Here is a 14,677-nt window from a genome sequence, read left to right as displayed (position 1 = left end):
CAATAAACAATGAAACAGATAAAATAAATAAATCATTGTTATTAATATAATAATAATAATAAATGAATGACCAGATTAAAAAATAACAATACAATCAAAAATTTGACAGATATATAGATAAATAAGATATATATTTTCAGATTAGTTTCAGTTTTAGTCTACAATAATAACCCTGTTTGTGTATTTATTTAAGTTAGTGAAATGATCGGTGGTCAAAGAAATATGAGAACATCTGGAAAAAAACTGTGTTAAACTGTTAAAGAACATAAACCTGGTAATAAACCTGGTAATAAACCTGGTAATAAACCTGGTAATAAACCTGGTAATAAACCTGGTAATAAACCTGGTGATGAAGGTAAAACTAAAACGTGACTAACAACCACGTGCTGTTTTTATTTACAGTCAAAGCGTTTTAAACTTTTCCACAGTGAACGTTTCATCAGCGAGTCTTTTTCTCCACGAAGATAACAGAACAATGACGGTTAAAGTTTAGACGTTTTTACAGTCGACGGCTGTAAAACTTTCCACCACAGTGTCGCTGCTGTTTAAAAAAACAACAGAAAAATTAAATTTAATGTACCACAGATTCACATCTTAAACTTCCACTGTTATTTTATTTTTCTAAATTTTTTAAAATGTATTTTTAAGCCTGATTTAAGTCTGTTTTCACTGCTGGTGTGTTAATGGAAATTTATTTCGTTTTTTCCAGTGAAAAAAAGTGAGATGTTGTGTAAACAGACTGGCAGTTAAAGTAAGAATATCATTAAAATTTGATATATTTCAGGCTGAAGTAGTTGTTAAAGACTGACTTGTTCATAGTGGAAAAAAATATGTATATATATATATATATACATATATAAACACTCGTTTAAAGTGGAAAAAAATATTGATATATATCTATATATAGAAGATTTTTACAGCAGTTTTTGGTCGTTTTGTGTCTCTCGGGACAAATTAATCCTTTTCTTTAAGGATCACATGAGATTTATATGAACTGAGAGGTTTGTTTGAAGTGTCAGTCGGCTGCTGAATCATCTCAACAGAAAAAGAAAAGTCACTCTGACCTAATTCCTCCTTTAACACTCAGAGTTTTATGCTTTCTCTTGTTAAGTCCTCGTGATTTAAGAGCTGTCTCACTGAACACTCAGCAGAATCTGGTTGACCTTTCTGCAGACTTTTCTTCAGGGGAAACTCCCAGAATGCATTGCACCGTCAGCGTCAGCATGACTCTCACATCCGACAAAAGGAAATCAGATAAAGACAGAAGAGTTAATGACCAACACTAAAGTGTCTTCAGCTCCAACAATACAGTAACAACAACAGCTTCAATAAGAATAGAAACTAAAACTGAGGAAAGGAAATAAGAAATAAACACCAGAGACAGCAACCTGTACCAAGAGGTAAAAATAAAATAACATTTAAATTAAATTAAATAAATAAATCAAAAAGCTCAACTATAGCCATAGATAGATAGATAGATAGATAGATAGATAGATAGATAGATAGATAGATAGGTAGATAGATAGATAAATAGATAGATAATTATATTAATAATACTGTACAATAAATTATCAGACAGATATATAAATAAATAAAGCTCAACTCGCGACACTAAACGCAAATTAAAAAGTAAATAATTGGACAGATAAAAAATAGATGAAGCTTTATTAAAAGGCAACTAAAACGATGGAATAGAATAAATTATTGAACAGATAAATAATAAATAAATAATTAATAATAACAATAAAGCTCAAATAAAGACCAGACTAAAAAATAAAAATGCAATAAATTAGGCAGATAATGATAATAATAATAAAAAATCTCAATTAGAGTAGATAATTTCAATATAATTAATAATTAGACATATATTATTAATAATAGCAATAACAACAATAATAATAAAATGCAATACAGTAAATAATTAGACAGATAAATGAATAAATATCTATTAAAGCCAGACTAGTGTTTGTCTATAATTCATGTGTTGTTTTGTTGTTTCAGCTGGTTGTTGACTGAAAGTTTTTCCTCTCTGTAATCTTTTCCTGAACAAACTGTTTATTCAGCCTGAACTTTAAAGAGCTTAATGAAAGAACACAGACACACATCACAACACGCCATGGTTAATAATGTGTGTGTGTGTGTGTGTGTGTGTGTGTGTGTGTGTGTGTGTGTGTGTGTTGGTCACTGTGCTAACTAAAGCCCAACACCTGCTGCAGAGGATTTAGAGACAGTGGAGAGAGATGAGGCCTAAAGTTTGTGGACACCTGAACAATTGTTGAACACAGTTTAAAACAACCTTCGTCTGTTTAATTAGTATTATTATTATTAATCGCACCGAGCACTAGTGTTATACTGTGGATTTTCTTCTTCTTCCTCTTCCGGACGCAATTTCGTCCCGCTACTCTTCAAATTGCAGGACAAAAAAACGACGTAAGAGTTAGACGTAAAAACTGCCCAAAATTTTGCATTGAAATGAATGGGACGGCCGAAAGAAAATGAGCTAAAAAGAACAATAATTGGAGATTTTTAAACGTCTACTTCTCCGGCATAATTTCACCTAGAGACTCCATTTAAACTTTAAACAGTAGACACAAGTCTTGTGTATCGGTGTATTAATCCACGTTTCGATAGGTCATATAGTTTTTTATCAATCCCTGTTCAATGACCATGATCATTTTTGGAGAAATTCTGAGATTATAATGGGTGTGTATTGCACGGAATGTTCGTGTCACAGTGTGTGATGTCATCGCTCAGAGTGTAGAGGGAGAGAAAAAACTGTCAAAAAATACATTTGAAAACTGCAATCCAGGCCGCAAATTCCACTCTACAGAAATAATTTATACATAGAAACGTAGGAAAATGAGTCTTCTCCCTCACAATCCTCTGGTAAAGCTGTCAGAGTTATAGTTTGGGCGTAGGACGCATAGATGCGCCACCAACACCACCAACAGCCTCATTGGCTCCCATATTAAAAACGCAGGGAGATTTTGGAAAAAGTGAGATTCAACAGTTTTTTTAGATCGCTCTAACAAAGCTATTTTTTCATTTTTCTTAAAAAAAAATATATGTAGAGGTTCAGGAAGAACTCAGGACGCTCAAAGTGAAGTCAGATCAATGATAGGTATTATGGTTTTGCCAAAAATGCTTTCTGTTCGAGGCCAGAAATTTCACCCAACGCTTTGATGCTTTGATGTGATTACAGTCACAGATACACACACACACACACACACACGCACATGCACATACACATACACACACACATATGCGCGCGTAATCGCGCACACTCCTCCAGATACAAATGTTTCACACACACACATGTTGAGGTTAAAGGTCATAGGTTGCTGTATAAATAAATACTTGTAAAGGAATGCTTGTTGTAGGTGTGCTCCTTGTATATTATATAGTATCATAACATTACTAGTATTAATTGTTTGAAATCTCTGAAGAATCTCATCATAGTGTATACACACCGGCAGTAGCCCCCGTGGCCCTTTCACTATTTACCCAGAGGACATTTTCTAGTTGTTTTTTATCATATATATTTGTTGGGTATTTTATTTAATTTAATTTTTGTTATATTTTAATTATCTGATTTTATTTGCCTCACTACAGTCCTGAACTGTTTTTTTAGTGTGGGTAGGAGTTCCATAAAAAAAACGAATAAATCTGTAAAATTAAAAAATAAATGTGGATAAAATTAGCAATAAATAAAATAATAAATAGTATATTTTAAAAATGTGGAAATATAAAATCTTTAAAAAAAATAGAATATATATTTTTTAATGATTTATAAATTAAATATAATAAATATATTTATTGCATATAGCTTTTTGTTTTCTCTATTTTTTTCCTGTGCATTGTACTGTAGATACAGAACAAACAGCAGATTGATGAAGATGAAGACGAGAGAAAATAAATCAGACTGAGCAGGTTTCAGGTTTTCTTTGTGTCTCTCTGCTGCTCCCTGCTGGCCGCTGCTGGAACTACCACACACTTTCTAAAGGGATTCACTAAATATATTAAAAATGGACAATTAAGAGAAAATGCTTCAATTTTAACAAATCGATATTGTCACAAACTGATTAATTATATTTTCTGTTTTTTGTATTACACGTTTTCTGAAACGTTATGTTTAAATATGACAGATTACCTTGTTAAATAAATCTGTCAACAGCATTTTTTTTTCTAAATGGAGTTTTACGTATAAAAATGCTAAATAAACCAGTCGATGAGAGTTAAAGAAACTTTTAGACTATAGAAAGAAACTAGAAAGTTTTACTGAAATGGAGAGATTTCTGCATCAAGTTTGAGAAGAAAAATAAAACTCATTTTGAGAAAATGGCCTTTAAAAGATATGTATTGTAAAAGTCCATACATTATCAAGACACTCCAGCTGAATATATATATATATATATATATATATATATCACCATGCAACTTCCCCAGGAAATTACTCACATTAAGACACATTTAACAACATTAAGACAAGTTATCTCAGATTTTGTGTTCACAGATGGAAATGATGATTACTTCTGGTGAATTTAGGCCTCTACAGTTCTCTGAACTCTACAGATGTAAATAGACAAATGCGTATTATGGATGTTATCTTGGCTCATCTTTAAGAACAAAAAACAGCAAATAATATAATATATAATATAATAATATGACAAAGCTAAGTTTTTGTCTGCTGTATTTAGGTCATTAATTATGTAAACACGCCAAAAGAAAATAAAAAAAAAGCTGGTTTCAACCTCACAAATGTGGAGATTTCCAGTTTTTCTTTGTCTTATATGATAATAAACTAAATATTTTTACAATTAGAATCATTCAAAAACATTTAAAAAGGCGAAAGTCCTCAGAGCAGATCATCATCGATAATGAAAATAATTATTATTTACAGGCCTCAGTTTTGTTTGATAATAAACAGGAATAATTCTGTAGAGCTCGTGTGAAACAATGAATCAAGTCTTTCTTCATCAAACAAACAGTGATTTAGTTTGTTATTAAACAAACAATAACTCAGCAGCACAGACAGTTTAATAACAGAGTTCATCATCATCATCATCATCATGTTCAAGCAGCAGGAGGTTCAGACCTGCAGAGACTCAGTCTGCACCTCTCCACAAAGGTTTTATACATTTTAACACACAGTTCATTTCACTTATTTATATTTGATCTAAAGAGCAGAAAAGACTGCAGCGATTAAAGGCAATCAGAGCTTTGTAAAACTTTAATAATAGGGCTTAAATTGGTAATTTTTATTTTGTCATTCATAAGGACTGTTTTCTAACATGACAGTTAATTTATTCTTGTTCATTTTTGCTCCTTCAGGTGTTCATACTGACCTTCATGTCCTGTGGAACGTCATAAATTAACATGTTGGAGGTTTTCCTGACACGTCTGGCAAAAAAAGTCAAGTGCAACTCATCAAGGAGCTCTCTCCCTCTGAGGCTGACGAGGCTGAATCAAAAACTCACGTGGCTCGACTAACTTTGCCTAATATACCCATCAATTACAGTCATGGAAAAAAATATTAGACCACCCTTGTTTTCTTCAATTTCTTGTTCATTTCAATGCCTGGTACAACTAAAGGTACATTTGTTTGGACAAATATAATGATAACAACAAAAATAGCTGATAAGAGTTTAATTTAAGAGCTGATATCTAGACATTTAACATGGTTTACTTGATAGTAACCAAAATCATTATCAATGAAACCATGTTAAATGTCTAAATATATCAGCTCCAACTCCAACGCTGCTCTGCTGGGGAACAGTTTACCTCACATTCTTTGGTCATTTTGTTGGTAATTTTGCCCTTTTTGGGGGGTAATTGTGTGTCATTTTTGTAATTTGTGTCTTTTTTGATCATTTTTACATATTTTTTGGGTCAATTAGTTTCTATTTCGATAATTTTTCGTCGTCATTTTTACATCTATTTTTTTGTTATTTTGTGTCCTTTTTTGATCATTTTTACATCTACAGTCATGGAAACATTCTTGATAATGATTTTGGTTATTATCAAGAATGTTTCCATCACTGTAAATGTAAAAATGATCAAAAAAGGACACAAAATTATCGAAATAAAAACAAATTGTTAAATGTCTAGATATCAGCTCTTAAATTAAACTCTTATCAGCTATTTTTGTTGTTATCATTATATTTGTCCAAACAAATGAACCTTTAGTTGTACCAGGCATTAAAATGAACAAGAAACTGAAGAAAACAAGGCTCTAATATTTCTTCCATGACTGTATAAGCTCAGTTATTGTTGTATTTTGGCTCCCAGTAGCTGATGGTGGTTCAGTGCATGTGAACATATTTATTAATATTATTATTTTAATGGTATAAAGTCTATCCGGCTCCTCTGAGCAGCAGGTAGACGGCAGAGATGGTGATGGCGGTGGCGGTGTAGGTGAACACGGCGTTATAAACCGTGTTAGTGTGGATCCGTTCTCCCAGAGTCCTCTGGGTCTCCTCCAGACGCTTCACCACCTCCTCCGCCTCCCACTGCTCCCACTGCTCCCACTGCTCCGCCCTCTCTGGGCTCACTGGAGCTGGAGCTGGAGGCGGAGCAGCCTGAGGGTCAGCTGGAGCTTCAGATCGTGGTTCAGATCGTGTTTCAGCTGGAGCTTCAGATGGTGTTTCAGGCTTCGCTCTGGTCTCCAGCAGCTTCCTCACCACCGACATCTCTCCCTCCACTCTCCCCAGTCCTCGCTCCAGCGTTCCCAGTTGAGGCTGCAGGGCCTCCAGGAGGGCCTCAGTCTTCTGGCGGCCCGTCTGGAGGTCTTTGAGGACGGAGAGAGGCAGCGTGGGCGGGGCCGGGCTGGGAGCTTTGCTGTCCTGGAGGACGGCGTCCCTCTGAGAGTAGGCGTGGCTCAGGGCGAGCCCCAGGCTGTCGATGAGCGTCTGCAGCTCCTCCTGCTGGGAGCGATGGTTTCCAGCCTGGACCCGGAGCGCCTCCTGCAGGCTCTCTGGACCTTTCTGAGCCTCCAGCAGCAGATTCTTCAGCTCCTACAGATGACAGAGAGACTAATGCTGAGCTTATACCAAAACATTCCCCCAGTCCCTAAAGACTAGAAGCTGAAAGTCTTTAGTAAATCTAGTTTTACTGGAGTCACGTTGCTCCGTCATCTCCATAGTTAGTTTAAGGTAGTAATCTGTTTCATATCAGTCTTTAACTAGTCTTGGTTTGGATCATATCAAACGTGTTTGATATCTCAGTGACGTAACACAATCACCAACCAATAGATGAGCAGGGAAAGGTCCCCGGTTCAGACCGGCCAGTAAAACCAGTAAAACCACTTCCACAGGAAAAAGGAACATCACAATAATGCCTCAATAAAAATATAGTGATGTCATATATTTAGATGTTTCTTAGTAAAGAGAAAGGAGACCCAGTTAACATGTATAAATAAATCTATACATAAATAAATAATTGATGATTAATGTATGATTAACTAAATGGAAGTTGATAGAGCTGATAAATATAATTATTCAATTAAACACATTATAATTAAATAGGACGTAAATGTATATCATAATGTATATTCAAAAGACCTCTATGAGGCGGACCCATGAATATCAGTGCACCTCGCCCGGCACGGGTAAACCGGGGCCCCCTCCTGGAGCCAGACCCGGGAGGGGAGCACGCAGGCGAGCGTCTGGTGGCCGGGCTTTTGTCCACGGGGCCCGGCCGGGCTCAGCCCGAAGAAGCTACATGGATCCGCCGACCTGTGGGCCCACCCCCCGCAGAGTAGGGCATAGGGGTCGGGTGCAGTGGGAGTCGGGCAGCAGGCGAAGGCGGGTACCTGGCCGTGCTGACCCCCGGCTCCAGCGGCTAACTCTGGGGACGTGGAACATCACCTCGCTGGCGGGGAAGGAGCCCGAGCTTGTGCCGGAGGTGAATCGTTACCAACTAGAAATAGTTGGGCTCACCTCCAGGAACGTCTAGCGGAGGCCCCTGTCTGCAGGGTCTTCAACTCACACCTCCGGAAGAATTTCTCCAACATCCCGGGTGAGGCTGGGGACATGGAGTCCGAATGGGCCATGTTCAAAGCCTCAATTGTTGACGCGGCTGGTAGGAGCTGTGGCCTGAAGGCCGTCGGTGTCGTGGCGGCAACCCAAGAACCCGCTGGTGGACACCAGGGGTGAGGGAGGCCGTCAAGCTGAAGAAGGAGGCCTTTCAGTCTTGGCTGGCCGAGGGGTCTCTGGACTCAGCAGACAGGTACCGTTCGGCCAGAAGGGCTGCAGCACCGGCAGTCGCTGAAGCGAAAACTCGGGTATGGGAGGAATTCGGGGAGGCCGAATTCCTGGCAGAGGTCGCCGAGGTAGTCAAAAAGCTACCCGGCGGCAAGGCGCCAGGGTTGGATGAGATTCACCCTGAGATGCTGAAGGCTCTGGACATTGTTGGGCTGTCATGGTTGACACGCCTCTTCAGTGTCGCGTGGAGGTCTGGGACAGTGCCAGTGGAGTGGCAGACTGGGGTGGTGGTTCCCATTTTCAAAAAGGGGGACCGGAGGGTGTGTTCCAATTACCGTGGAATCACACTCCTCAGCCACCCGGGAAAGTCTACTCCAGGGTGCTGGAAAGGAGGCTCCGGCCAATTGTCGAACCTCGGATTCAGGAGGAACAATGCGGCTTCCGTCCTGGTCGTGGAACAACGGACCAGCTCTTTACCCTTGCGAGACTTCTGGAGGGGTCATGGGAGTTTGCCCATCCAGTCTACATGTGTTTTGTGGACTTGGAGAAGGCTTACGACCGTGTCCCTCGGGGAGTCTTGTGGGGGGTACTGAGGGAATATGGGGCACCGGGCTCATTGCTACGAGCTATCCGGTCCCTATAGAACCAAAGTGAGAGCTGTGTCCGCATACTTGGCACAACGTAAAACACGTTCCCAGTGGGCGTTGGCCTCCGCCAGGGTTGCCCCTTGTCTCCGATTCTGTTCGTGGTCTTCATGGACAGGATATCAAGGCGCAGCCGCGGGGAGGAAGGGATCCGGTTTGGTGACCTAAGAATTGCATCTCTGCTTTTTGCAGATGATGTGGTTCTTTTGGCTTCATCAAGCCGAGACCTCCAGCACTCACTGGGGCGGTTTGCAGCCGAGTGCGAAGCGGTTGGGATGAGAGTTAGCACCTCCAAGTCTGAGGCCATGGTTCTCTGCCGGAAAACGGTGGACTGCCCCCTCTGGGTGGGGAGAGGTACTGCCTCAAGCGAAGGAGTTCAAGTATCTCGGGGTCTTGTTCACGAGTGAGGGTAGAACAGAGTGTGAGATGGAGGCGGTTTGGTGCAGCGTCAGCAGTGATGCGGGCGTTGTACCGGACCGTCGTGGTGAAGAAGGAGCTGAGCCGGAAGGCAAAGCTCTCGATTTTCCGGTCCATCTACGTTCCAACCCTCACCTATGGTCATGAACTTGGGTAGTGACCGAAAGAGCAAGAGGGCGCCTCTCGTTAGAGGAGTTCCAGGTCCACCTGGTAGGAGGACCCGGGGAAGACCCAGAACACGGTGGAGGGATTATATCTCTCTCCTGGTCTGGGAACGCCTCGGGGTCCAGGAGGAGCTGGACGTTGTGGCTGGGGAGAGGGACGTCTGGAAGGCCCTGCTTAGCCTGCTGCCCCCGCGACCCGGCCCCGGATAAGCGGAAGAAAATGGATGGATGGATGGATGGATAAATGTATATCATGAATTCATTTCTAAATGTTCCTTTCCTTTATTCTTTCTTATATCTATTTTTACTGTAAAATAGTCAACTTTTCATGTGATAAAAACAGAAACCCCTTTTCAGCTTTGTGAGGGGCATTTTCCATCATATTCTAATTTATTGAGATGTTAAACGGAAGAAATCCTGTCAAAAGAATCATAAAAATCCCCCGACCTGGCCTCTGAGTGTATCAAACAAGACATTTCCTGTCTGTTTTGTCATTTAAAATGTTATATTTAGTGCGTTAACTATGAGTAAAAGCGTCTTCTCCTCCTGACCTGCAGGCGGACTCTGTTGATGTAGGTGGAGCCCATGACCCCGATCAGGGCCCCCAGCACCGAGCCCAGGATGGACCAGTTCTTGGTGCGTTCGGCTCTGGACCGCTCCTTCTCGTGGCTCGCCCTGACGCCGGCTGAGAACAAGGAGAACTTCTCCCTCTCCGAGCCCTCGGCGTTCTCATACGCTGTGCGGAGACGCCGCTCCTCCTGCAGGAGAAACAACAAGGTTCATTAGGATTTATTTCAGCTGATCTCTCTGTTTGACCAAACACTATATTTCCTATTATAGCAGCACTAATAATATCATTATAATCATATTAGGGATGCTAATATAGAAGCTATATCAGAGAACCTTAAAAAACCCCGGTTGGTGTAAAAAGTATGTTTGTTTGTTTTTAAACTGCCAAAAATACAGCCTTTATTATAATAAGTAACCAAAAGAAGCTTAAAATTGTAATATTTCTTTAAAATCACGTCTCATTTAAAACGACGCCAGAAATAAACCGTTTGCAGCAACTGGATCCACTTGGGCACTTTGAAAAGTTTTCTATATATTGATTGTGTTTAATTAAAATGTTTTAAAAAAAAATTTATCAAAGAAATTCAACTCAACAATAATAATAATAATAATAATAATAATACATTGCATTTATATAGCGCTTTTCTAAACACTCAAAGATGCTTAACAGGAAATAAATAAATGAAAAAAAATTATCTTTTTTTAAAAAAGATTTATGTTGTTATAGCAGTGTTAGACTGCAGACTGATGAACTGTATTTAGAAAATATATAGCAGCTATTATATATATATAAATATAAATATTTTTTATTATTGTTATTATTTATGTCATTATTGTTTAATATTGTTATTTTTTTACTTATTTTCACTAGTTAACTAATAATATTAATTAATCCAAATTCTCAGTTAATGGTTAAACAGTTAATTATGAAATCCCTAAATAATATGATTACTAAGTGGTTTTATTTCCTCTTTCTGTCCACTAACCTGCAGCAGTTTGTGCTCCAGCGTGGCCAGCTCCAGGTAGTGCGCCTCCTCCCTGGAGACTCGGTCCAGCCGGTCTCTGACCTCCTTCAGACGGACCTGCAGGGCCTCCAGGCTGCTGTGAGCCTCTCGGACCATCCCTCTGGCCACCATGAACGCTGACTCAGCCTGGAGGAACGGAGACACAATGAGCTGTGGAGACCTCACAGTCTGTGGAATATCTGGTGGTTTTCACTGACTATCAACAGGCTTATTTATAACAGAGACACAACAGAAAAAAAACAAGAAGCAACCCTGAAGGGCTTATCTCACACACAAAACTTACAACAAATACAGAAAATGCTCATACAAACATCATGTAATCGACAAAAGTACATAAACAGGCTAAGAATAACATTAATTATGCAAATAAATAAATAAAATAATATAATATAATAAACAAAATTAAATAATTTATAAAATATAGTTAATACAATATTTTTGAATAAATTAATATAGTAAATAAAATAAAGTATTTAAAAATAAAATAAAGTAAATAAAATATTTTTAAATAAATGAATATAGTAAATAAAATAAAGTATTTGAAAATAAAATATAGTAAATAAAATACCAATTTAAATAAATTAATATAGTAAATAACATATTTTAAAATAAAATATAATAAAGTATTTAAAAATAAAATATAGTAAATAGAATATTTTTAAATAAATGAATATAGTAAATTAAATAATGTATTTTAAAATAAAATATAGTAAATAAAATATTTTTTAATAAATTCAAATCATAAACAAAATTAAGTATTTAAAAATAAAAGTAAATAATAATAATAATAGTAAATTAAATATCTATTTAAATGAATGAATATAGTAAATACAATATTTTTAAATTATTGTAATTAATTAAATTATTTGTAAATTAAATTACAAAATAAATTAATACAGTAAATAAAATTAAATGAAAATCTTTTTGATATAATAAAATAATATAGAAGATGAAATAAAATAAAATATTTTTTATTTTATTTTATTTTCTTTATTAATTTATTTTATTCAACTTTGGATTTCCGAGGTTTCCCGCTCCTTACTGTCTGCTGACCTCTGTGACCTTGGTCTGGGCCTCTCGGACCTCGTTGAGTCCAACAAACTCCTCGTACTTCTCCCACCAGTAGCTGACGGTGGCGTTGGCTGCCTGAGCCGACCTCTGACCCCACTGCTGACCCAACTCACCTGCATGCTGGAGGAGGGAGAGAGGGGGAAAAAGGAGGACGGCATTTTAGTTTAGTTTCAACTTTTTTATTTGAATCAGGCCTGGAGCTCTCAGAAACATCTTCAGCACAAAGGCAGACATCAGTCTTTTGACAAAATATTCAACTTTATTTCTTAAAACGATGGCAGCCCTGAAAGCGAAGACACATTTTATGTGTCTTTTCTAAATAGTTTTCGCTCCTGTCTTTATGACTTAAGAACAGGTGAAAAAATAAGTTCCTAAGTTCTTTACTTTTAGAAAAAAAAGATTGGACAAATTATATTATTATTTTGTCTGGATCTTTTTCTTTTTGCATTTGTTGTTGTAATACTCTTTTTGGCCACAAGAGGCTGAAAAGCACCACTATAGAACTAAAATCTTTTATGTTAAAACCTAAAGTTTTAACCCCGACGGGACCCGACGGGGCGGTGTGTGGACTTCAGTCGGGTGGAAAAAAGCAGTGAAACACGTCGCCACGACGACTGCCGACTACACAGCAGCCTGTACGTTCTGCACTAGCGCGAGATGCAATAAGTCTCCCTAACAACGGGGGGCGCTAGTCTCCTGACTGTAATCCAAAACAGGAAATGACGTAACAGAGAAATCATAGAAGAAGTAGATGGAAGTAACCGTGGAGATTAAAAACAAAGCCACACAGCATGAAGCTTGTTATTAGTTTTGAGACGTTTTGGACGTTTTGTAGAACAAAGCTTGGCTGCAGCTGATGGAGCGAAGCTTTGCTGGTCGCTCTGACTGAGCTGATGGTCGTTGTCTGCTCTCGGACTCGTTCTTGCCCGAAGATAGTAATTAATTAATAGTCTCCGCCCCTCCCACACACCGCGCTGATTCGCTAGAGCACCACCAATCAGATCCACCATAGCTAGCACACAGCCAATCAGAGGACCTAATGAGTCTACTGTCCCGACGGCGGACGCTCCCCGACTGAGCCTGTTGAATCGGGCCGACGAGGCCGACAGCTTCCCGACGCAGATGAACAGACGCGTACCGACGTCGTCCGACTGTCGGGGACAGTCGGACGGTGTGTTCCTGGCTTAAAGAATAAGAGGGACTCTCTGTACCTGGAGGGCAGCCAGGGCTTGCTGCTTCACCACCTCAGCCCGGCCCTTCTCATCAGGAGGCCTGGGGTCTGTGGGTGGAGGCTGGTTGTAGGTCCGGACCAGAGCCAGTCTGCTGGGCAGAGATCCAGGCAGGCAGAGCCGCGACAGACAGCAGGAGCCCGGAGCCCGGAGCCAGACCTGAGCTCCTCTGGACCTGACACAGGAAAGAGAGTCCATCATCAGCTTCAGGGTTGTTGTTTTTTACTGGAACAAGTTAAAACCAAGTCTCACTATGAGCAACGTTGTGCAGAAATACCTCATTGAGAAGAACAGCAGTCAGAAATGCAGCTGGAAAACTGTCACAGCTCCACGTTTACTGCAGCTCCAGAGTCCAGACTGAACCAGGGACCTGAGAGAAAAACAGATCAAACAGATCAATCTGATCAAGTATCAAGTGAGCATGTTGCAGAAGTTCAAACCATCAAACATGTGATTCACTGTTCAGTTATTGACCAAAACATTGAAGAATGACATATTTCTTTAAATGCAACTCTTCGTTTATTTAATAACAACAAAAACAGCTAATAATGGTTTAACTTAAGAGCTGATATCTAGGGATTTCCCATGTTTTTCTTGATAATGATTTTGGTTATTATCAAACTCTTATCAGCTATTTTTGTTATCATTATATTTGTCCAAACACATGTACCTTTAGTTGAACCAGCCATTAAAAATCTCCAACACTGCTCTGCTAGGGAACAGTTTACCTCAGATTCTTTGGCCATTTTGTTAGTAATTTTGCTGATTTTTGTTTACTTGGTGTCTTTTTTGTCATTTTGTGTCTTTTTTTAAACCAATTTTACATCTATTTTTTGGAATTTTGTGTCTTTTTTTAAAATCAATTTTTACATCTATAGTCATGGAAACATTCTTGATATTAACCAAAATCATTATGAATAAAACCATGTTAAATGTCTAGATATCAGCTCTTAAATTAAACTCTTATCAGCTATTTTTGTTGTTATCATTATATTTGTCCAAACAAATGTTCCTTTAGTTGTACCAGGCATTAAAATGAATAAGACATTGAAGAAAACAAGGATGGTCTGATAGTTTTTTTTCCCATGAATATTTTTCCTCCAAGGTTAAGTGATTCATTTCCCTGTTCCATTCACGGCTAGTTAGCATTTAGCTCCACGTTGCTGTCAGTTACCGGTAAACCGACTTTCAGGTAGTTTTTAAAGAGTCTCTGGTTGTTTCTCTCAGACATATAAACGAACCTGTTTTCCTCAGTGTTGTCAGATCTTTCATGTCACACGGACCAACTTTCTTTTGGCTAACTAGTTAGCATCTTGATGTCAAATTAAACAGCAAGCAGTTAGCTTTCAGTCAGGC

At 38.7% G+C, this 14,677-nt stretch overlaps 1 protein-coding gene across 1 annotated transcript; it reads right to left on the bottom strand.

Moving 5' to 3' along the window:
- Positions 1–4,376: 4,376 nt before the first annotated feature.
- Positions 4,377–14,671, bottom strand: ccdc51 (coiled-coil domain containing 51). Its single transcript, XM_059329047.1, has 7 exons — positions 14,563–14,671; positions 13,599–13,691; positions 13,304–13,496; positions 12,075–12,212; positions 10,983–11,147; positions 9,978–10,184; positions 4,377–7,013 (listed from the first exon to the last, which is right to left on the bottom strand). The coding sequence occupies exons 2-7, from the start codon at positions 13,601–13,603 to the stop codon at positions 6,354–6,356; spliced, it is 1,368 nt and encodes a 455-aa protein (XP_059185030.1). The 5' UTR covers positions 13,604–13,691; positions 14,563–14,671; the 3' UTR covers positions 4,377–6,353.
- Positions 14,672–14,677: the final 6 nt, after the last annotated feature.

Source organism: Centropristis striata, chromosome 3 (assembly GCF_030273125.1).
Source record: "Centropristis striata isolate RG_2023a ecotype Rhode Island chromosome 3, C.striata_1.0, whole genome shotgun sequence".
In the NCBI taxonomy this organism is placed as follows: Eukaryota; Metazoa; Chordata; class Actinopteri; order Perciformes; family Serranidae; genus Centropristis; species Centropristis striata.
The sequence above is the reverse complement of the archived record's forward strand: the minus strand, read 5'-3'. Positions and strand labels throughout refer to the sequence as shown.

What these genes read in the sequence shown, in the direction of transcription:
- ccdc51 (XM_059329047.1), bottom strand. An exon ending in CCCAGACCAAGGTCACAGAG is followed by an intron (nt 11,148 to 12,074) that starts GTCAGCAGACAG and finishes CCGTTCCTCCAG; the next exon opens with GCTGAGTCAGCGTTCATGGT. An exon ending in TCAACAGAGTCCGCCTGCAG is followed by an intron (nt 7,014 to 9,977) that starts GTCAGGAGGAGA and finishes TGTCATCTGTAG; the next exon opens with GAGCTGAAGAATCTGCTGCT.